General features: G+C 44.2%; 5 protein-coding genes across 6 annotated transcripts; 3 read left to right on the top strand and 2 right to left on the bottom strand.

The window, feature by feature from the left end:
- Window positions 1-727: 727 nt before the first annotated feature.
- LOC117187795 (glucose-6-phosphate exchanger SLC37A2-like) lies at window positions 728-4,042 on the top strand (the record flags this gene model as incomplete). The annotated part of the gene is made up of 4 exons (XM_033390647.1): window positions 728-1,312; window positions 2,684-2,900; window positions 2,963-3,111; window positions 3,176-4,042. Coding segments are annotated over 4 exons (1,323 nt in total), but the record flags the coding sequence as incomplete, so codon positions are not given.
- LOC108159642 (probable multidrug resistance-associated protein lethal(2)03659) lies at window positions 3,630-9,866 on the bottom strand. Of its 2 annotated transcripts, none has more exons than XM_033392288.1 (5): window positions 9,781-9,866; window positions 7,951-8,181; window positions 5,505-7,894; window positions 4,490-5,438; window positions 3,630-4,424 (listed from the first exon to the last, which is right to left on the bottom strand). In XM_033392288.1, exons 2-5 carry the CDS (start codon window positions 8,175-8,177, stop codon window positions 4,121-4,123), a joined length of 3,870 nt encoding a protein of 1,289 aa, XP_033248179.1. In that variant the 5' UTR covers window positions 8,178-8,181; window positions 9,781-9,866; the 3' UTR covers window positions 3,630-4,120. The 2 variants fall into 2 exon arrangements, with proteins under 2 accessions (XP_033248179.1, XP_033248178.1); XM_033392287.1 differs by lacking the exon at window positions 9,781-9,866 and adding an exon at window positions 8,691-8,809.
- LOC108159643 (ceramide-1-phosphate transfer protein) lies at window positions 9,380-10,452 on the bottom strand. Its single transcript, XM_017293111.2, has 3 exons — window positions 10,223-10,452; window positions 9,945-10,162; window positions 9,380-9,873 (listed from the first exon to the last, which is right to left on the bottom strand). Exons 1-3 carry the CDS (start codon window positions 10,408-10,410, stop codon window positions 9,578-9,580), a joined length of 702 nt encoding a protein of 233 aa, XP_017148600.1. The 5' UTR covers window positions 10,411-10,452; the 3' UTR covers window positions 9,380-9,577.
- A 1,075-nt stretch (window positions 10,453-11,527) lies between these two features.
- On the top strand, window positions 11,528-13,769 carry LOC117188312 (transformer-2 sex-determining protein-like). Its single transcript, XM_033391957.1, has 6 exons — window positions 11,528-11,637; window positions 12,028-12,166; window positions 12,227-12,370; window positions 13,025-13,200; window positions 13,255-13,481; window positions 13,549-13,769. Coding segments are annotated over exons 1-6 (714 nt in total). The 5' UTR covers window positions 11,528-11,635; the 3' UTR covers window positions 13,575-13,769.
- A 6,611-nt stretch (window positions 13,770-20,380) lies between these two features.
- Window positions 20,381-21,666, top strand: LOC108158168. Its single transcript, XM_017290388.2, has 2 exons — window positions 20,381-20,572; window positions 20,644-21,666. The coding sequence occupies exons 1-2, from the start codon at window positions 20,404-20,406 to the stop codon at window positions 20,970-20,972; spliced, it is 498 nt and encodes a 165-aa protein (XP_017145877.1). The 5' UTR covers window positions 20,381-20,403; the 3' UTR covers window positions 20,973-21,666.
- The last annotated feature ends 1,329 nt before the right edge of the window (window positions 21,667-22,995 follow it).

Here is a 22,995-nt window from a genome sequence, read left to right as displayed (position 1 = left end):
TGCGGACGTAGCTTTCAGCGGCAATCCTCTTCAGGTACTTCACGGTGGCAGCATCGTTTTGACTGACGAGCTTGAGCAGGGCCCCCCCGGGACGCTGTAGAAGCTTGTGTGGTGCCCCAAATTCAACAATCTGTCCAGCATCCATAACCAGGACGCTGTCGTTGTCCATCACCGTATGCAGTCTGTGGGCAATGGTTAGGACTGTGCACTGGGCAAACTTTGTCTGAATGGTCTCTTTAATCAAGCCATCCGTCCTAAGGAGGGCAAACGGAATAAAAGTTAGTTATGTTAACAGGGTCACATCTGAAAACAAGCTTACTCGCTGTCCACATTGGCCGTTGCCTCATCCATAACGAGAACCCGATTCTGTCGGAGTATAGCACGGGCCAGGCACACCAGCTGCCTCTGACCCATGCTGAAATTGGAGCCACCATCCTGCATGCGACAGGCCAGACCTCCATCCAGACTGGACACATATTTATTCAGCTTCACGTCCTCCAAGGCACTCCACATCGCCGCGTCGCTCTTCTCGCCGAACGGATCGAGGTTGAAGCGCAGAGTGCCCGAGAACAGAACGGGATCTTGGGGTATAATGGATATGCGGCTGCGTAGATCATGTAGACCCAACTGGGCAATGTCCTGTCCATCGATCTCTATGCTGCCCTCATTAACAGCCAGACGAAACAGGGCCTGAATTTGTTGAATTGCATTTATGCCCGAATAACAAAAATTGATATCCATAGATGGACCCGATGCCACCAAACTGTTCGGCATGCTGGACTCGGCGTTTCTCTTCACTTATGCCATTGCCATGTTTGCGTCTGGTTTTTTGGCAGAGCGCGTTTCCCTGCGCTACTTTCTGTCAATGGTAATGATCCTCACTGGCATCTTCACGTACATGTTTGGCATTGCCCGCACTTCCAATATACACAGTCTCTGGTACTTTATCCTTATCCAGATCGGTGCCGGCATATTCCAGACAACGGGATGGCCAGGCGTGGTCACGCTGGTGGGTCGCTGGTTTGGCAAATCAAAGCGCGGCCTCATATTTGGCATCTGGAACAGTCACACGTCCATTGGCAACATATTGGGCACCTTAATAGCGGCGCATTATGTGGAAAGCGATTGGGCCATGTCCTTTGTGGTGCCTGGTATAGTCATTGGCGCCGTTGGTTTTCTACTCTTCCTGTTTTTGGTGGATCAGCCGGAGATTGTGGGATGTTATCCGGACAGCATGCCGCACGAGCGTCGCGTTACCAACGACTCGGACGAGGAGCATGGCGACGAGGAGCAAGTGCGCCACAACGATGCCGTAAGTATTCCCTTTCGGCAATTATCCTGATCCAAGCGAGAACCAATGGCCTCCTCCGCATGTTCAGATAGTCCGAATACCCTATTTTTGGTGATTATACCCGATACTCAAAATGAGTATTGGGTATATTAGATTTGTGGTAAAAGTGGATGTGTGTAACGTCCAGAAGGAATCGTTTCCGACCCCCATAAAGTATATATATTCCTGATCAGCATCAATAGCCGAGTCGATTGAGCCCTGTCTGTCTGTCCGTCTGTCCGTCCCCTTCAGCGCCTAGTGCTCAAAGACTATAAGAGCTAGAGCAATGATGTTTTGGATCCAGACTTCTGTGATATGTCACTGCTACAAAAATATTTCAAAACTTCGCCCCGCCCACTTCCGCCCCCACAAAGGACGAAAATCTGTGGCATCCACATTTTTAAAGATACGATAAAACCAAAAACGCAGAATCGTAGAGGATGACTATATGTTCTAGAGTGTAAAATCTCAACCAGATCGTATAATTATTATAGCCAGAATCAAGAAAACAATTTCATTCTTTCTCGCTCTGTCTCTCTCTAACACACAGGTTTCATGGTCGGTTTTGCCAATTGCAAAATATGAGTTCAAGGATCTCAGAACCTATAAGAGTCGGAGCAACCAAATTTGGTATCCACACTCCTGTGATATCGGACCTTGACCGTTTCGTGTCCAAATTTCGCCACACCCCCTTCCGCCCCCGCAAAGGACGAAAATCTGGGGCATCCACAAATCTCAGAGACTATTAAGGCTAGAGTAACCAAATTTGGTATACGCACTTCTGTTAGATCTCACTATAAAACGTATATCTCAGAATTTTGACCCACCCCCTTCCGCCCCCACAAAGGACGAAAATCTGTTGCATCCACAATATTGCATATTCGAGAAAACTAAAAACGCAGAATCATAGATAATGACCGTATCTATCAGATGGCTAAGTCTGGATCAGATCGAATCATTTTTGTAGCCAAAAGCAAGAAATCAATTTGCAGTGGCCACGCAGCGCCCGACGACAAGCTCAGACTGATTTTCTGTCTCTCTCTTTGTCGTGTCGTTTAATATTAGCGGCGTCTGCCGGAGGAGAGCCATACTGACTTAGTATCGGGTATAACTGTAGAGTTGCGGTCTCCGCAGCAACTCACAACGTTCCCCCTCGTTTTAATTTCTTAAGTGTATCCATGTTCGCGTGTTTGCTCGGCTGTAGTTGGTAGTCATGCCTGGGTATGGCACTTCGGAAACCGTAAGTGCATGATTCAGTGTTTACTTTCCCTATTGGCTTCTGTAATATTTGCGCGCTTTGACCCACGAATATCCACGAATCAATCAATAATCGAATCTTTCCTACTCTTGCAGGAAATCAGCTACAGATCGACGCCAACGGAAAGCACACCAATCTTGGCTCGTTCCCAGTCGCAGAACCATCAGAGGGAGCACGGAGCTGGTCGTCCCATCAGCCTCATCGATGCTCTATATATACCCGGCGTTGCGGAGTTCTCGTTATGTTTGTTCTTCACCAAGCTGGTCAGCTATACATTCATGTACTGGCTGCCCTTGTACATACAGTCTTCCAGTGAGTATAAATACTGTCCCCAAACAATAGAAACGTTAATTAATATGCATTTACGATGGCAGGCACATTGGGTCCCACTCTGTCCGCAGATCTGTCTACGCTCTTTGATGTGGGTGGCATTTTCGGGGCCATAGCTGCGGGCTACTTATCCGATCTGACTGGAATGTCGGCCACCATCTGCATGGGCATGCTCTTCATAGCTTCGCCCATTGTAAGTATCTTCATAAACAACCCTATTCAGTCGAGTATTGAGATTAATTTCCATTTCCATTCAGCTGCTGATGTATCAACAGTACGGCACATTGTCAGTGTCCATCAGTGTGCTGCTGCTAATTGTGGTCGGCATCTTTGTGAACGGCCCGTATGCATTGATCACGACCTCGGTGAGTGCAGAGCGGGGCCAGGACAGCTCCTTGGAGGGCAATGCCAACGCTCTGGCCACTGTGACGGCCATCATCGATGGCACTGGCTCGATTGGTGCAGCTGTGGGGCCCCTGCTGGCCGGCCTGATCTCCACCACTGGCTGGCAAAATGTCTTTTACATGCTCATCATAGCCGACATCCTTGCCATGCTGTTGCTGAGTCGACTGGTCGTCAAAGAGTTCGCCTCGCTGCGGAGATCACCGACACGCATTCGCATCGGATAACAGGCGGCGGACCTCGAGCCGATTGATGTAGTCTGACCTTATTAATTAGATATTTTGATAACCGTTTTGTGTACATAGTGCATTGTATTCATAAAGAAGTGTATTGTTTCCATTCGAGAGCGTACGAGTATCAGAGCCGAACTGATTCTAGTTTTATCCTACCCATTATACTAGTACATGTCGTATATCACTAATGTTATTTTAAATGTATTCGTTCAACAGGCCGGAATGTTAACCATTATCCTAAGCCATCTTTCAAGTTTACACTTTTGATATATTGCGTACAAATACTATATACTACATATACGATATATATATTTATATATTTTGTAATCTTGTGTGTGCGTGTGTCAGAGTCTCTTCGTTTTAAGTGCCGAACTATCATTGCTAATAGCGTAATTATACTGCTATGTAAATACAGTTTATCCGTACACTTTTCGTACATCAATAAAACCGGAAGGACCGTCCGCCCCTCACGGCAGTCCAATTTCTGAACGCTATGTCTCTTTCTGGTCACTGCCGGACGGACTCGCTGTTTGATTGAGTTCCTGTTTTGCCTGAAAGAACATATGCTCATTCGACCAATGATTCATCGACTTCTGTGAGAGAACCATCTTTGTTCCTGCGGACGTAGCTTTCAGCGGCAATCCTCTTCAGGTACTTCACGGTGGCAGCATCGTTTTGACTGACGAGCTTGAGCAGGGCCCCCCCGGGACGCTGTAGAAGCTTGTGTGGTGCCCCAAATTCAACAATCTGTCCAGCATCCATAACCAGGACGCTGTCGTTGTCCATCACCGTATGCAGTCTGTGGGCAATGGTTAGGACTGTGCACTGGGCAAACTTTGTCTGAATGGTCTCTTGGATCAAGCCATCCGTCCTAAGGAGGGCAAACGGAATAAAAGTTAGTTATGTTAACAGGGTCACATCTGAAAACAAGCTTACTCGCTGTCCACATTGGCCGTTGCCTCATCCATAACGAGAACCCGATTCTGTCGGAGTATAGCACGGGCCAGGCACACCAGCTGCCTCTGACCCATGCTGAAATTGGAGCCACCATCCTGCATGCGACAGGCCAGACCTCCATCCAGACTGGACACATATTTATTTAGCTTCACGTCCTCCAAGGCACTCCACATCGCCGCGTCGCTCTTCTCGCCGAACGGATCGAGGTTGAAGCGCAGAGTGCCCGAGAACAGAACGGGATCTTGGGGTATAATGGATATGCGGCTGCGTAGATCATGTAGACCCAACTGGGCAATGTCCTGTCCATCGATCTCTATGCTGCCCTCATTAACAGCCAGACGAAACAGGGCCTGAATGATGGAGGACTTTCCCGCTCCTGTGCGTCCCACAATGCCGATCTTCTCCATGGGCTGCGATTCAAAGTTCAGGCCTCGAAGTATGTCCTCGTCTTCTGGGGCGTAACGCATGCGCAGATCGCGGAAACGAAGATGGCCCGCCTGTGGCCATTCCGCCGGAAGCTTCACACTCGCAGGCGTCTCCAGTGGGGGCTCCGATGGCATCTGTGCATACTCCAGCACCCGCTCCACGCTAGTCATGTTGTTCTCCATCTCCGCCGTCTGCCGCATGCCCCACTGGCACATAATCACTAGGGTCATGGACTGAGTGATGGCCAGGCCCACATCGCCACTGTAGAACTTCTGGTTAATCACCAAAAAACTGAAGGTGACGGCCAGGATGTAGACCACACAGATGAGATCCGTCCAGAAGGAAAAGGCCCGATTGGCGCTTACGTAGAGGAACAGGGCCGAGGAGTTTGTGTCCTGGTGACCATAGAAGGTCTGCTCCAGCTGCGGCATGGCGTCCATCGATCGTATGGTGGTATGGCCATGGAACGTTTGATTCGTATGGGAGTAGATGGGACTCCGAGCTGGATTGGCAGAGGAAAAGAATCATGAGTTAGTGGGAATCGATCCGTAGTCCAATATCGACTTACTCATACTCTCGATGCGTTTCAGGCTGCGACTGGCTCCTATGTAGAGGGCCCGGCAGAGATAAAGGAGCAGCGCCATCACGGCAGCAGGGATGAGCAGCCAATAGTTGGCAATGGCCACAATCACCAGAACGGCCACCACATCCACTAAGAACTGCAGAGAATCCATCATGGCCTGCGGCAGGGTCACATCCACACTCTGTATGTCGCTGGAGAATCGATTGAGCACGCGACCTGAGGGATTCACATTAAAGAAGTGCATCCAGGCCCGTATTATTCCCTGGTAGAGCTGATCGTGCAGCCGCAAGGAGATGCGTAAGCACATGAAGAAGAATCCAAAGGTGCGGAGCAGATACAGGGCGAGTGTGCACAGCAGCAGCACCGTGTACCATGTGACCATTTTGGTACGCGTAGCGTCGTACTCGTCCACGGAGTCGTAGGTGCGATCCTCCTCCCAAGTGGCCCAGCGCGAGATGAAGATATCCATGGCCGCCTGGCAGCCGCGAGCGAGTATGAACATGGCCAGCACCAGGCACACGAGGAACGGAGCGCCGAGGGCCCGGAAGTACGACTTGTACGTTTCGTAGCTCACGGCACCCTGAAGCTGACGCTCGGCATGCGCATCCTCATCGTGTTCGGTGCTCGGGTCATCTTCCTTGCTCTTGGTCGACATCTTCGAGGTCCTGTCCACCTGGCTGAGCACTCGCTTCACCTGCTGTTTGTCCGCCTCGATGGCTTCCAGATCGAGGGCTGCATGATGGCTGATCACATCCTTTAGCTGATCGTAGCTGCCCTGCTGCGTGAGAGCGCCCGACTCCAGCAGGAGGAGGTGGTCTACATGCTTGAGCAGCTGCACATGGTGGGTGACCAGGATGCGCATCTTTCCACTGAGCAGCCGATTGAAGCACTTGTCCATCAGCAGCTTCCCCACTTGGGCATCCACTGCGGCCAGGGGATCGTCGAAGAGGTAGATGTCCGCCTGACGATAGACAGTCCTTGCCAGGGCAATCCTAGCCTTCTGTCCTCCACTCAGGCTGATGCCACGCTCCCCCACAACGGTGGCATCTCCACGGGGCAGCAGCTCCAGGTCACGCTCCAACTGGCAGGCATGGATCACCGAACGATAGCGCTGCTCGTCGTAAGACTCTACAAAGAGGATGTTCTCGCGGATGCTGCCCTGGAAAACCCACGGCTGCTGGGCGGCATAACTGATCCGTCCGTGGATCTCCACCCGTCCCTCCATTAGCTCGATTTCGCCGAGAATGGCGTGGAGGAGAGTGCTCTTGCCTGATCCCACGTTGCCGACGATGCCCACAAACTGATCAGACGTGGCATCGAAGGTAATGCCGTGGATATGTGGCCTCCGACGTTGTTTGGTGCTGGGCTTTTCCCAACTGGCGCTCACATTCTTAAAGCTAAGGGATTTCACCTCGCTCTTTACGCAATGCAGACGACCTCTCTTCAATGGTTTATCCTTCTCCGACTGCATCTCCAGCTGCAGTCCGGGATTGTCCTGGCAGCAGCCCTCCTCCGTGGGCTTCTCGGTCTGTTGCAGAAAGTCCACCACGCGGTTAGCACTCACCAGAGTCTGGGCCCAGGTGGTAATGGCCATGGGCCAATAGTGGAGCAGGGAATCGTTCAGTAGACTGTAGTAGGATGAGAGTATGAACACCTTCTTGGCGGTGACGACGTCGCCCACATAGACATAGGCAATGAGGCTGAGGAAGAGCGATATTTTCGATATCATGTTGGTGCACTGCAGTGCCGCGTAGATGCTCATCGATCCCCGAATAGCCTTCACCTCCAACTGCCTCACGGCGGCAATCAATCTGCCGAATGACTTCTCCCAGGCATACATCTTGATCACCTGAATGGCGCTGATGATCTCGTTCATCAACTGGACGCGCTCATCCCGATGTTTGGCCGACTGCGATCGGAAGTGAGCGGCTGCCTTGGCCGCCCAAGCCTGGAGGGGAATCAAGACCACAATGAAGGCAATGCCAATGAGGGATGTCCAGCCAATTTGGCGGTACATAATGTACCCAAAGATACAGGCCTCCACGGGTCCCTTCCACAGATCGTGAAAGAAGTAGAAGGTAAGATCGAACTGCGACAGATCGATGGACATCACGGAGATGGCCTGGGAGCCCAGCCCCTCACCACTGCTGGCCGAGGCGCGCAGGCACTTCCTGTAGACGAGGCCGGCGCAGGCCAGGCGTATCCGTGTACCCACGGCGAACACGTAGAACATGAAGGGGTGAAAGACCAAGGAGGTGATTAGCGAGCACAGAACGATTCCCATGGCATACAAATAGGCGCTCTCCTTGCTGATGGTCGTCTGTCCCTGGGCAAAATACGAGATTAGGCCGCCCAGCAGCAAAGGCTGAAAGGAACTGCAAAGAAGTATCCCTGTAAAAGCAATATTTTTTTATAATTTTATATAACTCACTGTATGGCTATCTCCAGCGCTGAGTAGAGCACACAAATGGGCACAAACTGCCAGAAATATACACGGAAGATCAGGCTCATAAGGCTGGGGCTTTTCTTCCGCGACTCCTGCTCCCAGTGGGGCTGCAGATGCCTGGTCAGTGATTCACTGTCGAAGCTGGGCAGATGCTCGTACAACTCGTTGGCATCCAACTGCTCGCGTCTTCCCTTGGTGAACACATTGCCCATCCACCTGAGAAAGGAGTAGGCGAAAGGCACACTCATGAGTTGATACGATATGTCATATGCTAGGGCAATATCTAATCTATTTATCTTCGATGGGGGACTTAAGGATGACAGACACTGAGCCCTAACAATACTACGTGCCTATCTACGGGCCATCATAAGCCTAGGAAATGCGTATGTAATGCTATTTGTAATATATTAAGAATTCTTTAAGATCGGACAACAAATCTGCGGCACAATTTTGGGGGCACTGATATATAATCCACTCGGTTGGTTATTATCGCTACTGGCCATCCCAAATATCTTATTTATTCAGTCACTATACCACTTGAGAGCTTATCAAAAACACACAACTTCTGCTATCACAACAAGTAAATCACACGATCCACGCGTTCACTGGTTGACCATGGCCATGTATATGATTGGCTGGCAGATAAAATATTCGTTGTTTCCGACTAGGGATTTACACTTTCCCACAGAACACAGAACAAAAAGAGAGACAGCACGGAAACTCACAGGAATAACCATTTGGATATGATGTTTGCTTTGAGGAAGGGATTTGGCTCCCGTTTAAGGTTCGTCTGCTTGGAGGCATCCATTGCTCAGAACGGTTGACGGACTACAAGTGAACCACTTCTGGCCATGACAGCTCTTTTAAGTGCTCCCAGACTGTGTCGGGAGCTGTGACGTCAGTCTGCTGAATGTTGGCCCGAGGAGCCACCATCTTATATTATAAGCTTTTGCACTAGGCACAACATGCGACAAGCGATAAAGTAGTCAACCACTTGGCCAGTTCTCCGGCCGCCGGCTAGCTCTTTGATAGTCGTAGATTGATAGTGACTAAGACGTAATCGATGGTTAAGTTGGCCTGCGCTTTTGATGGGGGCCATTGCTGTAGTCTGCAGTCGTTTTTAGCTTCCTCTATAAATCTTCGGGGGATTCTGTGAGAAAACTGGATAAATGCTTTTATGCGCCTTTGTTTTGGCCCACGGTGTGATAAAACCAGCTATCATAGCCCCAAACGTGGCCTTTATGATGGAGCATTTCCAGCGGGACACACACAATATGTATGGAGTGGATGGAGGGGGCGCTGCATCCTTATCTTATCGAGCACAATTATTATGCTACTACTATCATTTTTGGGGCCAGACACGAAACTTGATGTTTGGCCAGCAGTTCAATAGACCCAGATAAGACCAGATTGGTTTTTCATTCATGACTAAAATTTTTATGATCTTCAATTAAGAACAAAGGGAATAGATACACAGAGCGTTCCACAGGCCACAGGGGATAAGGCACACGAGTGGTTAATACGGACTTGGAATGCTAAATGCACACAAATTAAATAGGCTGCAACGAATACTTGTAATTTACGATATATATACAGACAATTTGGATAAACTCTAGGGCAAATTGTGGAGATCGTGCAGCGTGTAGAGCTGTTCCGTGCGGTCGTAGGCCCTCCGGGTGTTCGCCAGCATTTCCGGCAGCTTCGCAATCGCACTTTGCACATCCTGGCAGACGCGAGTGAGCAAATCCCCACGAGATGGCATCGCATACATGGCCAGGCGGGCGCCCTTTCGTATTAAAAATGCATGATGCTTACCAAGAGTGTCGTCATAGGCCGTTCTGCACACGTTAGCAGTCTTCTCGTCGTTCGGCAGGTCTTGCAGGCGCTTCAGAAACTCGTAGAAAAACTCTAAGATAAGGGAACAAAGACAATCAGCAAAGGTGCCAAATGTTTACAGCAACAAAAGCTGTCCAACCAACCAAGGCCACGATGGAGACGCAGTAGAGTGCGGCTACCCGACACATAGCCTTTTTTCGTCAGCAGATTAGCGTCCCTCTCATAAACCAGCATTGCTTTAAAGGTCTCGAAATTTTTCTGCTCTTCGGTATCAGTCTTCCGTAGCGCGTAGAGAACGTCTATTTTGCTGCGAACATCACTGCTCACGAAACCAAAGATGCTGCCCATCAGCTGAAAGAACCTGCAATCATCCCAATAAAGGTAAAAGTGGATGGTTTAAGGACCTCCCGGCTATGCTTACCTCATAATTTCTTCGTAGGCCGCCAGATAGGCATCCAAGAGGACGTCATCTTCTTCCAGGAGACTGCTGGCGAACAGCTCGGCCACCTTTTCAATATCGAAGCATTCTGCTGTCTCCTTAGCGGTATTGAGAGATTCCTCCGTGTCATTTTCAGACAGAGTAGGGTTTGGTTCATTAAATTCAGACATTTTAAACAGTTTTTTTTTATTGCAGCTTGATCAGTGTGACCGCGGTATCGATAAAATATACCGCCAGACTCTCAGAAATATACCACTAACCATACAGTATATAGATGTGCCAGTTCATACAACGAAAGCGTCACACACTGGCTAGCGCGTTCAGTACCCCAGAGTGACGTCATCATGAGAGAGAGAGAGCGCAGAGAGAACATCTTTGCATTTGTTAGTACACACGCAATATGTTTCGACAAAAATATGTGATTGTATGCTTTTTCAGATTTTTTGAACTCTCTCAGGTCTGGTTCTGTTTTGCCACCAGCATGTTTTAGTGGTTTTATGGGTGCACATGCATTCTCACGTACTTTGCGTGTGTGTGTTTAGTATTGCTGGCCGCTAGAACTGAAATTTGAGTTTGGTTCTTGTTTTGGGTCTTTTGATGAGCTGACCTACCGCCACAAAATAAATGAAGAATGGGCAGGGGGTGGGGGTATGGTACACTAGGGCGCGGGAAATGAAATAAAAGCTGTTATTTGTTTGATTTATACCACAAAATATAAAATATTACAATAATATAATTACACATTTATTTCCTTATATCGTCCATCGTACATCGTCCATGATGCAATTATACAAGGTGGTCTCGTCGGGAGCCGAAGTTCGTTCGTGTTGTCCCTTATCGTCAGTGCATGCTTGCTGTTGGTTGTTCACGGACGATTTTTTTGATATATTCTTAACCCTTATGTCCGACAGCAAAAAAATTACATATTGCATATTATATAAATAGCATATAAAAAAAATATCACAGAATTATAAGTAATATTTATATATCATGCAAAAGAAAATTTTAATATAACTAAAAATGTTGAAGACAAATTTTTAATGGCTGCATAAAATTTAAATATTAATATATCAGTAAAATCATTTTATTTTAAGATTTTAAGCCCCACGGGCCTGTTAAGGGTTAATCAACATCAACATATGCCGTCTCACTCACACTCACTATACTATGTGCCTTTCATTCGCACTTATTGCTAGCATACGTTAAGGGACTGACTTTTGCCGACGAGACCACCTTGCATCATGATACAACAGATGTAGATATCGAGTAACCGGGTATCGACATCGAGTAGGCTATATTCTGAATTGTCATTTGGAATCCTTCATTTTAATTTGTCGTTTCAACGAAAGTGGTTCCTGCTCCTCAAAAAATTGTGCAAGAAGAAAAACAATCAACATGTAAGAAAAAGTGCGCATTAATTAATTGTATTTTCCAACAGGCCATTTATTTGAATTTATTGAAAAGCTAAGCAAATTTTCTTCCCATCGAATCAGAACTCAGAGCCACACAAAACACAATTCGCAAACAGTTTTCAAGTGCCAAAATCAGTAAAAAGAAGAACGGTCATCGAAACAGATTCAAAGCCACAAATAACAAATTGGTTGAAACCCCAAGCAAAGTTCCTTCCCATCGAATCAAAATCAGAACTCAGAGCCACACAAAACACAATTCGCAAACATTTTTCAAGTGTCAAAATCAATTTCAATTGCAAAACACACAACAGAAAGAAGAACAGCCAGAACCATCGAAGATTTTCTAATCAAATTCCATTCTAACACAAAATCAAGGTCTCATTTGGAATACTATGGGAGCAACCGCAGCTCGGGCTTACGTCGCCGTTCGCGCTCGCGTTCTCACTCGCAATCCCGCTCCATACCGCCTTCAGGAGCACGCAACCGCTCTAGGCGCCAGTCAAAGGACCGTCAGGTACTTGAATGCGATGCGTATGAATTATTCTTGATATTTTTTCACGTGCGTATTTCATAGATTGGAGGATCCTCGGAACGTCCCAAGACAAACCGCTGCATTGGTGTCTTCGGCTTGAGTACCAATACTTCCCAGGAGAAGGTGCGCGACCTTTTCAGCAAATACGGCCCCATTGAGCGCATTCAAATGATTATAGATGCCCAGGTAAGTTCGGTTAAAAGTGCACACCCCCTAAGTTGCCAGACTCCACCACTAATTTTTTTTTTTTTTTTTTTTTTGCTCAGAGTGTTCTATACTGATATCAGGGATGAATCACTGTCACATTTTGATCATATTGAATTAGGCGAATCGTACCTTAATATATACTCCGTGGCGGTGAGGATCCGCAATTGCTGTAGCTGAAGTAAAACCCGAAAGCTGCCAACATTGGCTGGTAACTGGCAATAGAATTTGGATGCCAATAGCCTTTCCTTAGCATTTAGTTGTCTCAGGAGTTGGTCCAGTTCGTACCTGGCCACAGGTCCCTGCTGCGTAATTCCGCATTGTGTTTCTATGGTCTTGCAAACCAGCGGAAAGCAGTTGCTAATAGTAGAGAAATTTCTGTTTAGCATAATTAACATTTAAAGAAACTCCCGCCACCCTGGAAAGACCCTCAGAAAAATGAATATAATGGCGGAACAGCTTTAATGGTTTGCTGTCCTGTCCGGTTGGATGTCTGGCTAGATCAAAATAGGTAACAATTGTGAGTGCTTGCTAAACAAACATAGCAAACCACTAAAGGCTTCTTTCCACATCTTCACACATTTCCATGTTTGTCCACATTGTTTTTCTTATTTATCTAATCCCTCGCTTTCACAGACCCATCGCTCGCGTGGTTTCTGCTTTATTTATTTTCAAAATGTCGCCGACGCCCGTGTCGCTAAGGATTCCTGCTGCGGCATTGAGATTGACAACCGTCGCATACGCGTTGACTTTTCAATAACCCAACGTGCCCGCACTCCTACTCCTGGAGTCTACATGGGACGTTCGTCTCGGTACGTACTATTTGCACTAGTCTAGGGGTTCCACATTAAACACATTTCCTGCAGCAACCAGTATGGTCGCTCCGGCTCACCGTGTGGTTCTCGATATCGCGACTACGGTTCTTCAACAACTAAGGACTCTCGTCGCTATCGTGACTACCGCAACGAACGCAGCGACCGCGAATACCGCAACGAACGTGCAAACCGCTATTATCCGAAGAAGTCTAGTCGCAGTCGTTGTGTACGCAGTCGCAGCGTTTCACGTTATCGTTCGCGTTCGCCGGTGCGCAAGTGTAAGTGCATAATCAGCTGAAGAGGATCTCAGAGATGGACAAATAAACATTTTTTTCTTCATTCCAGACCGCACCTCATCGCGTTATGAGTAATTCCTGTACAAAACGCGCCAATTGCCAAAACCATGCTCATCGTCAAGGCCCATCTGTATTGTTTTTATTTTTTGGGCCTTAGCAAACAAGACGAGCACACTTGACTGAATTTTAACAAAACACTGGCAAAATAATCGCATCTTATGGCTTTGGGGAGCAATTGACAAATTTATAACTCATACATCATCTAAACTTTTAATCTGTTGACTTCGTTGTTGCTGTTGAAAAACGTAGCTTGTAAAAATCGAGAATTAACACGATTACATAATAGAAATCTGGCACCAAAAGCGGGCTGTAGGTGCCACACACTCATTGTGATATGTAGTTTAAGCAGCAGCAACAGCCTGATAATAATAATACAATTAACACACTAACAATCATCCATATTAGAATTAACTTTTATCGTAACCATTCTAAGTGTGCAAGTACAAAATATTTGCTTATTTTAAGGAATTGCCGCTTTGTGAAGGTATAAGCTACTGTTCTCTTAATTTTAACGCTTTTATTCTGTTTCCATCGTCTCTTTAAGCACTCGCTGGTCTATTTTAAGGCTTTATGCGATTATTATTTTTGTGTAAATATTTAGCCACTACTGAAGGTCTGATTTTCTCGATTAACCAACCAATAATGTTATCCATACTTTGCCCACAAGTACTCGCTGGCCGATGTCGAGGGCACCGCATGCTAACTAACTCACTAACCATTAGCTTGTGTCTTGCAAGTGACTGCGAGTGTATGTTATACATATAGATGTAAATATTTGTATTTGAATGCAAACAAATTAAATAAACGAGGGGGAACGTTGTGAGTTGCTGCGGACACCGCAACTCTACAGTTATACCCGATACTAAGTCAGTATGGCTCTCCTCCGGCAGACGCCGCTAATATTAAACGACACGACAAAGAGAGAGACAGAAAATCAGTCTGAGCTTGTCGTCGGGCGCTGCGTGGCCACTGCAAATTGATTTCTTGCTTTTGGCTACAAAAATGATCCGATCTGATCCAGACTCAGCCATCTGATAGATATGGTCATTATCTATGATTCTGCGTTTTTAGTTTTCTCGAATGTGCAATATTGTGGATGCAACAGATTTTCGTCTTTTGTGGGGGCGGAAGGGGGTGGGGCGAAATTCTGAGATATACGTTTTATAGTGAGATCTAACAGAAGTGCGGATACCAAATTTGGTTACTCTAGCCTTAATAGTCTCTGAGATTTGTGGATGCCCCAGGTTTTCGTCCTTTGCGGGGGCGGAAGGGGGTGTGGCGAAATTTGGACATGAAACGGTCAAGGTCCGATATCACAGGAGTGTGGATACCAAATTTGGTTGCTCTGACTCTTATAGGTTCTGAGATCCTTGAACTCATATTTTGCAATTGGCAAAACCGACCATGAAACCTGTGTTTAGAGAGAGACAGAGCGAGAAAGAATGAAATTGTTTTCTTGATTCTGGCTATAATAATTATACGATCTGGTTGAGATCTTACATTCTAATACATATAGTCATCCTCTACGATTCTGCGTTTTATCGTATCTTTAAAAATGTTGATGCCACAGATTTTCGTCCTTTGTGGGGGCGAAAGTGGGCGGGGCGAAGTTTTGAAATATTTTTGTAGCAGTGACATATCACAGAAGTCTGGATCCAAAACATCGTTGCTCTAGCTCTTATAGTCTTTGAGCACTAGGCGCTGAAGGGGACGGACGGACGGACGGACGGACGGACGGACGGACGGACGGACGGACGGACGGACAGACGGACAGACAGACAGGGCTCAATCGACTCGGCTATTGATGCTAATCAAGAATATATATACTTTATGGGGTCGGAAACGATTCCTTCTGGACGTTACACACATCCACTTTTACCACAAATCTAATATACCCCAATACTCATTTTGAGTATCGGGTATAAAAACGAGTACAGGCTTTCAGATCTTTTTCTATTTGAACTTGCACATTGAAAAGAGAGCTTTCTTTTTCTATTCGTGAAATAGAGAGAGAGAGAGATAGTTAGAGAGTGTGCCCCCAAAGTATATTAACACGAGGTGAGGCGTGTTTAGTATTGCTGGCCGCTAGAACTGAAATTTGAGTTTGGTTCTTGTCTTGGGTCTTTTGATGAGCTGACCTACCGCCACAAAATAAATGAAGAATGGGCAGGGGGTGGGGGTATGGTACACTAGGGCGCGGGAAATGAAATAAAAGCTGTTATTTGTTTGATTTATACCACAAAATATAAAATATTACAGTAATGCGAGGGGGAACGTTGTGAGTTGCTGCGGAGACCGCAACTCTACAGTTATACCCGATACTAAGTCAGTATGGCTCTCCTCCGGCAGACGCCGCTAATATTGAACGACACGACAAAGACTGCGTGCGAGAGAGACAGAAAATCAGTCTGAGCGTGACGTCGGGCGCTGCGTAGCCACTGCAAATTGATTTGTTCCCTTTGGCTATAAAAATTATCTGATCTGATCTACATTCAGCATCTGATAGATATGGTCGTTACCTATGATTCTGCGTTTTTAGTTTTCTCGAATGTGCAATATTGTGGATGCAACAGATTTTCGTCCTTTGTGTGGGCGGAAGGGGGTGGGGCGAAATTTTGAGATACACGTTTTATAGTAAGATCTAACAGCAGTGCGGATAACAAATTTGGTTACTCTAGCCTTAATAGTCTCTGAGATTTTTGAATATCCCCAGATTTTCGTCCTTTGCGGGGGCGGAAGGGGGTGTGGCGAAATTTTGAAACAAACTCGTCTCGGTCCGATATATTAGGAGTGTGGATACCAAATTTGGTTGCTCTAGCTTTTGTAGTCTCTGAGATCTAGGCGCTAATGTTTTACTCTAAGCAAAGCCGCCTATGCTACGTGTGTGTTAGAGAGAGACAGGGCGAGAAAAAATGAAATTGTTTTCTTGAATCTGGCTATAATAATAATACGATCCAATTCAGATTCCGCAGTCTTAAAGATAAGGTCATTCTCTACAATTCTACGTTTTTGGTTTTCTCATATCTTTAAAATTGTGGATGCCACAGATTTTCGTCCTTTATGGGGGCGGAAGTGGGCGGGGCGAAGTTTGGAAATATTTTTGTAGCAGTGACATATCACAGAAGTCTGGATCCAAAACATCGTTGCTCTAGCTCTTATAGTCTTTGAGCACTAGGCGCTGAAGGGGACGGACAGACTGACAGACAGACAGGGCTCAATCGACTCGGCTATTGATGCTGATCCGGAATATATATACTTTATGGGGTCGGAAACGATTCCTTCTGGACGTTACACACATCCACTTTTACCACAAATCTAATATACCCCAATACTCATTTTGAGTATCGGGTATAAATATATATACATATACTTAAATAGGTTAGGTTAGGTTAAGGCGGTAGCCGGGAGGGGGGTATACATATACAGTATATACAAGAATATTTCAAAACTTCGCCCCGCCCACTTCCGCCCCCACAAAGGACGAAAATCTGTGGCATCCACAATTTTAAAGATACGAGAAAACCAAAAACGCAGAATCATAGATAACGACCATATATATCCGATTGCTGAATCTGGATCAGATCATATAACTTTTGTAGCCAAAAGGAACAAATCAATTTGCACTGGCTACGCAGCGCGCGACGTCACGCTCAGACTGATTTTCTGTCTCTCTCGCACGCACTCTTTGTCGTGTCGTTTAATATTAGCGGCGTCTGCCGGAGGAGAGCCATACTGACTTAGTATCGGGTATAACTGTAGAGTTGCGGTGTCCGCAGCAACTCACAACGTTCCCCCTCGTTTGTAATGTTTTTGAAAAAATTAATAAATAGCCTTTAAAAACGTGTTCTGGAAACTTTCTTGCTATATTAATAATGAATCAATCTATGCAAAAAAAATTATTTCATATAAATCGGTAAGTTGGTTCAAAAGATATAGCGGTTTGACTTTTGAAAATTGTTGAACCTATTCAGTTGAGCGGCACTGTATGTATTTACGTATACATTGTATGTAGTTACATATATGAACATTCTTAAGGTATATCCTCTATTTATAAAGTCGAGAACCGACGGCGTTTACATAATTTTTATAATTTATAATCAAACTGTTTAAAATAAGGAAATAAATGTGTAATTATATTATTGTTATATTTTATATTTTGTGGTATAAATCAAACAAATAACAGCTTTTATTTCATTTCCCGCGCCCTAGTGTACCATACCCCCACCCCCTGCCCATTCTTCATTTATTTTGTGGCGGTAGGTCAGCTCATCAAAAGACCCAAGACAAGAACCAAACTCAAATTTCAGTTCTAGCGGCCAGCAATACTAAACACACACACGCAAAGTACGTGAGAATGCATGTGCACCCACCCATACACTAAAACATGCTGGTGGCAAAACAGAACCAGACCTGAGAGAGTTCAAAAAATCTGAAAAAGCATACAATCACATATTTTTGTCGAAACATATTGCGTGTGTACTAACAAATGCAAAGATGTTCTCTCTGCGCTCTCTCTCTCATGATGACGTCACTCTGGGGTACTGAACGCGCTAGCCAGTGTGTGACGCTTTCGTTGTATGAACTGGCACATCTCTATACTGTATGGTTAGTGATAACATGCAACGCATGCGAGGTAAAATCCACCCCGTTCGCTCAATACACCTTGAAGACAAAATCGGCTTTTTTACTTCAAGGTATATTGTCTTCACATGCGAGGTGAGGTTCGTACGAACATTGCAATTTGCCTGTTGTACATACACCTTTCTTTAGCCCATTCATGAACTAAGTAAACCGATGAAAAAACGAACTTACCCCTTTTAGCCCCATCAATTTAAACAGGCAAACAACTTGAGTAAAACCGCGAAAATGATAATGTTACTAAGTTCTTCTTGTAGATCCACCCTATCCTTCTTCTTTATTTACAAAAAAACGCCGAAAGTAAAAAAAAGACAGGTGAAAGATACAACTGAAAGGCGCTAAACTTATATTTAACCCCCTCTTTTTAAATAGGTGAACAGCTTAAGTAAACCTGTGGAAATAATTATGTTTTTAAGTTCTTCTTATGGATCCATCCTCTCCATCCTCTTTACTACAAAAAACAACGATAGAAAAAAAACGGGTAAAATATACATGTATTTTAATACATGATCGGAAATCATATTTCCGATTTTGATATTTGACCCTCAGCCCTTAACATATGATTTTATCCGATTGATGAATCGACTTTCTATAACATTGGGTAATTTCAGTGGCTCCATTTTATTTCATTTTCCTCTATGTAGGGTATGTGTATTGTATATTCCATCAGCATCAAGGTAATTTCAAGTATTCTGTTAAAGAGTAAAAGCGTTAAAAGCGATACCATCGATGCCAGCTGTTAGTTAACAGTGGAAAACCTTGAAAACACGATAAAGCAGAGAACAGGAAAGGGCAAAAGGGGACTTCCCCCTACCGTTGAACAACTCTCTGCCTTTACAAGTACAAAGGTCAGTATGAATTCTTTGAAAGGTCCAATTAAAGTGTCGCCCTTCTAATACTCATCCACAATATCTTATCTTATCAATTCTTATAGGTTTATTGATATCTCATATTATCGTTTGAAATCACATCTACTTCCTTAGTAGTAACCTATTGCTACACATACAGTAGAGCATCAAGTAAAGTACCTTATGCTACATTTGCATATTATTTATTTTTGTATACGCAGGGCTCAAACAGCCAGAAAATTCAATGTTCGAGTCGACATACATATGTATGTATGTACATACATACATATGTATGTCTGTCTCAGAGACTATAAGAGCTAAAGCTCGTTCCGCCCCCCAAAGGGCGAAATCTATGCATCAACAACTTTGAAGATTCGAGAAAACTGAGAGCGCAGAATCCTAGAGAACTGCCATATCTACCGGATTGCCGACTCTGGATTAGATGGGATCATTTTTATAGCCAGAAAGATCACATGAAACTGGACTACGCCCACCACGCGCTTACTCATTCTCTCCCTCTCTCTCTTTCTCTCTTTCTCACACACACTTCCAGTGACTGCAGTGACTCCTCTTAATGGTTTGTTGCTGTATACAATGCTTTATATAACAATATGTACATACATACATACATATGTACATATATGTGTATAACTTCTTATTAGTTTGGAGTTTGTCTGCACTTACATATTCTGCTATAATAGGCATTTTTTGTATGTCTACATACATGTACATATACATATGTACATATGTACATATACCCTAATTTTTCTAAAGTATTTTCAAGTTACTTAAATACTGTCGTTGACTTCATCTCCTGTTTTTTTTTTTAACTATTTCGAACACCAAGAATGTCCTACATGACATTTTGTTAAAAACATCTCATCAATTTTATAAGATTTCCTTTCTTAAGGGTATTTCTTTTTTAACATTAACATGCTCTCCTAATTGTTAACTAACAGCTGGCATCGATGGTATTCCTACCTTATTATCTATTATTTGTAATATTATTTGTAATGAAATCAAGAAAATAAACGATATATTAAAGATTAACAGTAGATATTTCAATTACAAATTGCTTGGCCACCTCCATTTGTGGTACAGTTCGGTGTATAATCCCACCGTAACTCATTCCATATATAATTCAGTTTGTTCACTTGTATACCCTCATTATTTGAAAGAGTACTTTTACTGACTGTTAGCTGTTAGTTAACAGTGAGAACAGAGAACATTAATTTTAAAAAGGGACTTTCCGTCATCTTTCATTCGGTTTCCAGCCTTTTCTGCGAGCAGTCGATGTGACTTGTAACTTGTGACTTGATTCTTGCTTCTGTTCTCCGACGTTAATTCTATAATTAATCATGAATTTTCACCAAGCACTGGACCGTATTTTGCAAAAATTGCTTGATGACGAGGGTCAGCGCTCCAAGTACACAGAGGATGCTGTAGAAATCCAAAACCATGTGATTGAGAAGCTAAAGTTGGCAGACGATAATTTTCGTAAGGCTTTTGATGGCCTAAGTCTTGGAGGTAGGTTATGGGGCTAGCGGAAACCTTTCTGAGTTTTGTAAGCCAAATGAGTATTCATTGCTTTCTTTTAGGGAGCTACTTGGATAGGGTGAAGTTGAATACTCCTGATGAATTTGATTTGCATATGAAGCTGAAATTTCCATTCCTAATCATCCCGACGAATAACAAGAAGGGATTCGTATTCTTGCGTGCACATGTCTACAATCATCCTATCGTAGACGGCAATTACATAAATCGAAAGAATCTTCAAGTTTGGTTAAGAAAAGCTTTCGATGAGGTGTTCAAATCAAATGTAAAAGTTCGTTGCAAGTCTGGAGAGGTATATGACGTAATGTACACGTCCAAGGGCTACGGATGTGCCCACACCATTGAAGCTGAGGGGAAGAAGCGGACCATATAGTTCGATTTTGTGCCAGCATTCGAGTTCGCTGGGGCTCAGTGGCCGCTTTCCACTTACAGCAAACACCAAAATTTACGTAGTTTCCCATGGTTCGCTGTACCGCAACGGAAACCTGGATCAAGTGACGAGAAAATCTTTATCGTATGTGCCCCGCATTGGGAACGCGAGATAACGCAGAATTTGTATAACTTCAAAAATGTGCTGCGCCTGATGAAGGGATTGCGCGACGCTCACAAGACCGATTTTCCCCATCTATCAAGCTATATGATGAAAACTGTCTTGCTGCATGAACTGGGAAATGTTAGCTGGACAATGGATTTGCCAAACCTCTTTATTAAGATGTGGAACTGTTTGGTAGTTTGTCTACAAAATGGAAAACTGGAATTCTATTGGGCGGCAGGACATAACATTTTTGATCGTATGCAGCCTGACCAGCTCAAAAAATGTCGCGAATCAGCTGAGTACCTATTGGCGAAACTTCAGAAAATTAGATCAAGTGACTCCGGTCAAATGCTCGCTGAACTTTTCCAGGTGTAATAAGTTTTGTAATCAAGCTGATTCTTACTTATGTATTTTCTCCAATGGTAAATCTAGAATTAATCATGAGTTTTGCCCTAGAACGGCAGAAAATTTTCTATAAATTGTATGCTTTCATTTCCTATTTTTTATTGTAACGCTTTGAACAGACGAGAAAAAAAGTTCGTATTTTTCAAATAAATTCATATATTCACAGGAAATGCTTGTGTTCTGTTTTTTTCAAGGAAAGTTGAGAGTACGGGCTTCTAATGGTGCTTTTAGCATTTGAAAATCAGTTAATGGATACCCAGAATTGGCTAAGGAGAATTTGTAAGCTCAGCAAAAATGAAAATTATTGCTTACGAGCATTTGCAGACTTAAAAAACGAGTACAGGCTTTCAGATCTTTTTCTATTCGAACTTGCACATTGAAAAGAGATCTTTCTTTTTCTATTCGTGAAATAGAGAGAGAGAGAGATAGTTAGAGAGTGTGCCCCCAAAGTATATTAACACGAGGTGAGGCGTGTTTAGTATTGCTGGCCGCTAGAACTGAAATTTGAGTTTGGTTCTTGTTTTGGGTCTTTTGATGGACTGACCTACCGCCACAAAATAAATGAAGAATGGGCAGGGGGTGGGGTATGGTACACTAGGGCGCGGGAAATGAAATAAAAGCTGTTATTTGTTTGATTTATACCACAAAATATAAAATATTACAATAATATAATTACACATTTATTTCCTTATTTTAAACAGGTTTATTATAAATTATAAAAATTATGCAAACGCCGTCGGTTCTCGACTTTTTTGTTTATTATAACTAAAACAATGATGTATCTAAATATACAATATAAGAAAAAATATATATATACTTAAATAAATATGCATAAATATAAATGGAATTGGTTTTACATATATTTCAAATCAATTGTCAATCGCGCTCTTTCCGACGGGAATCTGCAAAGCAAAAATTTAGATGCCGGTCGCACCTTGAATACTCTCATGGACAATACCCATAAATTTTCTAATTCAATTATAAAGACAACATTAAGACAACAGTAATTTTGAAAACACTCATGCAATATACGAATGTAATAAACTTTAATATTTATGTACATATGTATGTATACAAGAATATTTCAAAACTTCGCCCCGCCCACTTCCGCCCCCACAAAGGACGAAAATCTGTGGCATCCACAATTTTAAAGATACGAGAAAACCAAAAACGCAGAATCATAGATAACGACCATATCTATCCGATTGCTGAATCTGGATCAGATCATATAATTGTTATAGCCAAAAGGAACAAATCAATTTGCACTGGCTACGCAGCGCGCGACGTCACGCTCAGACTGATTTTCTGTCTCTCTCGCACGCACTCTTTGTCGTGTCGTTTAATATTAGCGGCGTCTGCCGGAGGAGAGCCATACTGACTTAGTATCGGGTATAACTGTAGAGTTGCGGTGTCCGCAGCAACTCACAACGTTCCCCCTCGTTTGTAATGTTTTTGA

This window comes from Drosophila miranda, chromosome 3 (assembly GCF_003369915.1).
Source record: "Drosophila miranda strain MSH22 chromosome 3, D.miranda_PacBio2.1, whole genome shotgun sequence".
NCBI lineage: Eukaryota > Metazoa > Arthropoda > Insecta > Diptera > Drosophilidae > Drosophila > Drosophila miranda.
This window is presented reverse-complemented; position numbering and strand designations above follow the sequence as displayed.

What these genes read in the sequence shown, in the direction of transcription:
- LOC108158168 (XM_017290388.2), top strand. Translation starts at nt 20,404, where the DNA reads ATGAATTTTCACCAAGCACTGGACCGTATTTTGCAAAAATTGCTTGAT. An exon ending in TGATGGCCTAAGTCTTGGAG is followed by an intron (nt 20,573 to 20,643) that starts GTAGGTTATGGG and finishes GCTTTCTTTTAG; the next exon opens with GGAGCTACTTGGATAGGGTG.
- LOC117188312 (XM_033391957.1), top strand. An exon ending in GCCAGTCAAAGGACCGTCAG is followed by an intron (nt 12,167 to 12,226) that starts GTACTTGAATGC and finishes CGTATTTCATAG; the next exon opens with ATTGGAGGATCCTCGGAACG. An exon ending in TACATGGGACGTTCGTCTCG is followed by an intron (nt 13,201 to 13,254) that starts GTACGTACTATT and finishes CATTTCCTGCAG; the next exon opens with CAACCAGTATGGTCGCTCCG.
- LOC108159643 (XM_017293111.2), bottom strand. Translation starts at nt 10,410, where the DNA reads ATGTCTGAATTTAATGAACCAAACCCTACTCTGTCTGAAAATGACACG. An exon ending in GCCTACGAAGAAATTATGAG is followed by an intron (nt 10,163 to 10,222) that starts GTAAGCATAGCC and finishes GGATGATTGCAG; the next exon opens with GTTCTTTCAGCTGATGGGCA. An exon ending in GCGTCTCCATCGTGGCCTTG is followed by an intron (nt 9,874 to 9,944) that starts GTTGGTTGGACA and finishes CCCTTATCTTAG; the next exon opens with AGTTTTTCTACGAGTTTCTG.
- LOC108159642 (XM_033392287.1), bottom strand. Translation starts at nt 8,773, where the DNA reads ATGGATGCCTCCAAGCAGACGAACCTTAAACGGGAGCCAAATCCCTTC. An exon ending in GCGCTGGAGATAGCCATACA is followed by an intron (nt 7,895 to 7,950) that starts GTGAGTTATATA and finishes ACTTCTTTGCAG; the next exon opens with TTCCTTTCAGCCTTTGCTGC. An exon ending in GAAACGCATCGAGAGTATGA is followed by an intron (nt 5,439 to 5,504) that starts GTAAGTCGATAT and finishes CTGCCAATCCAG; the next exon opens with CTCGGAGTCCCATCTACTCC.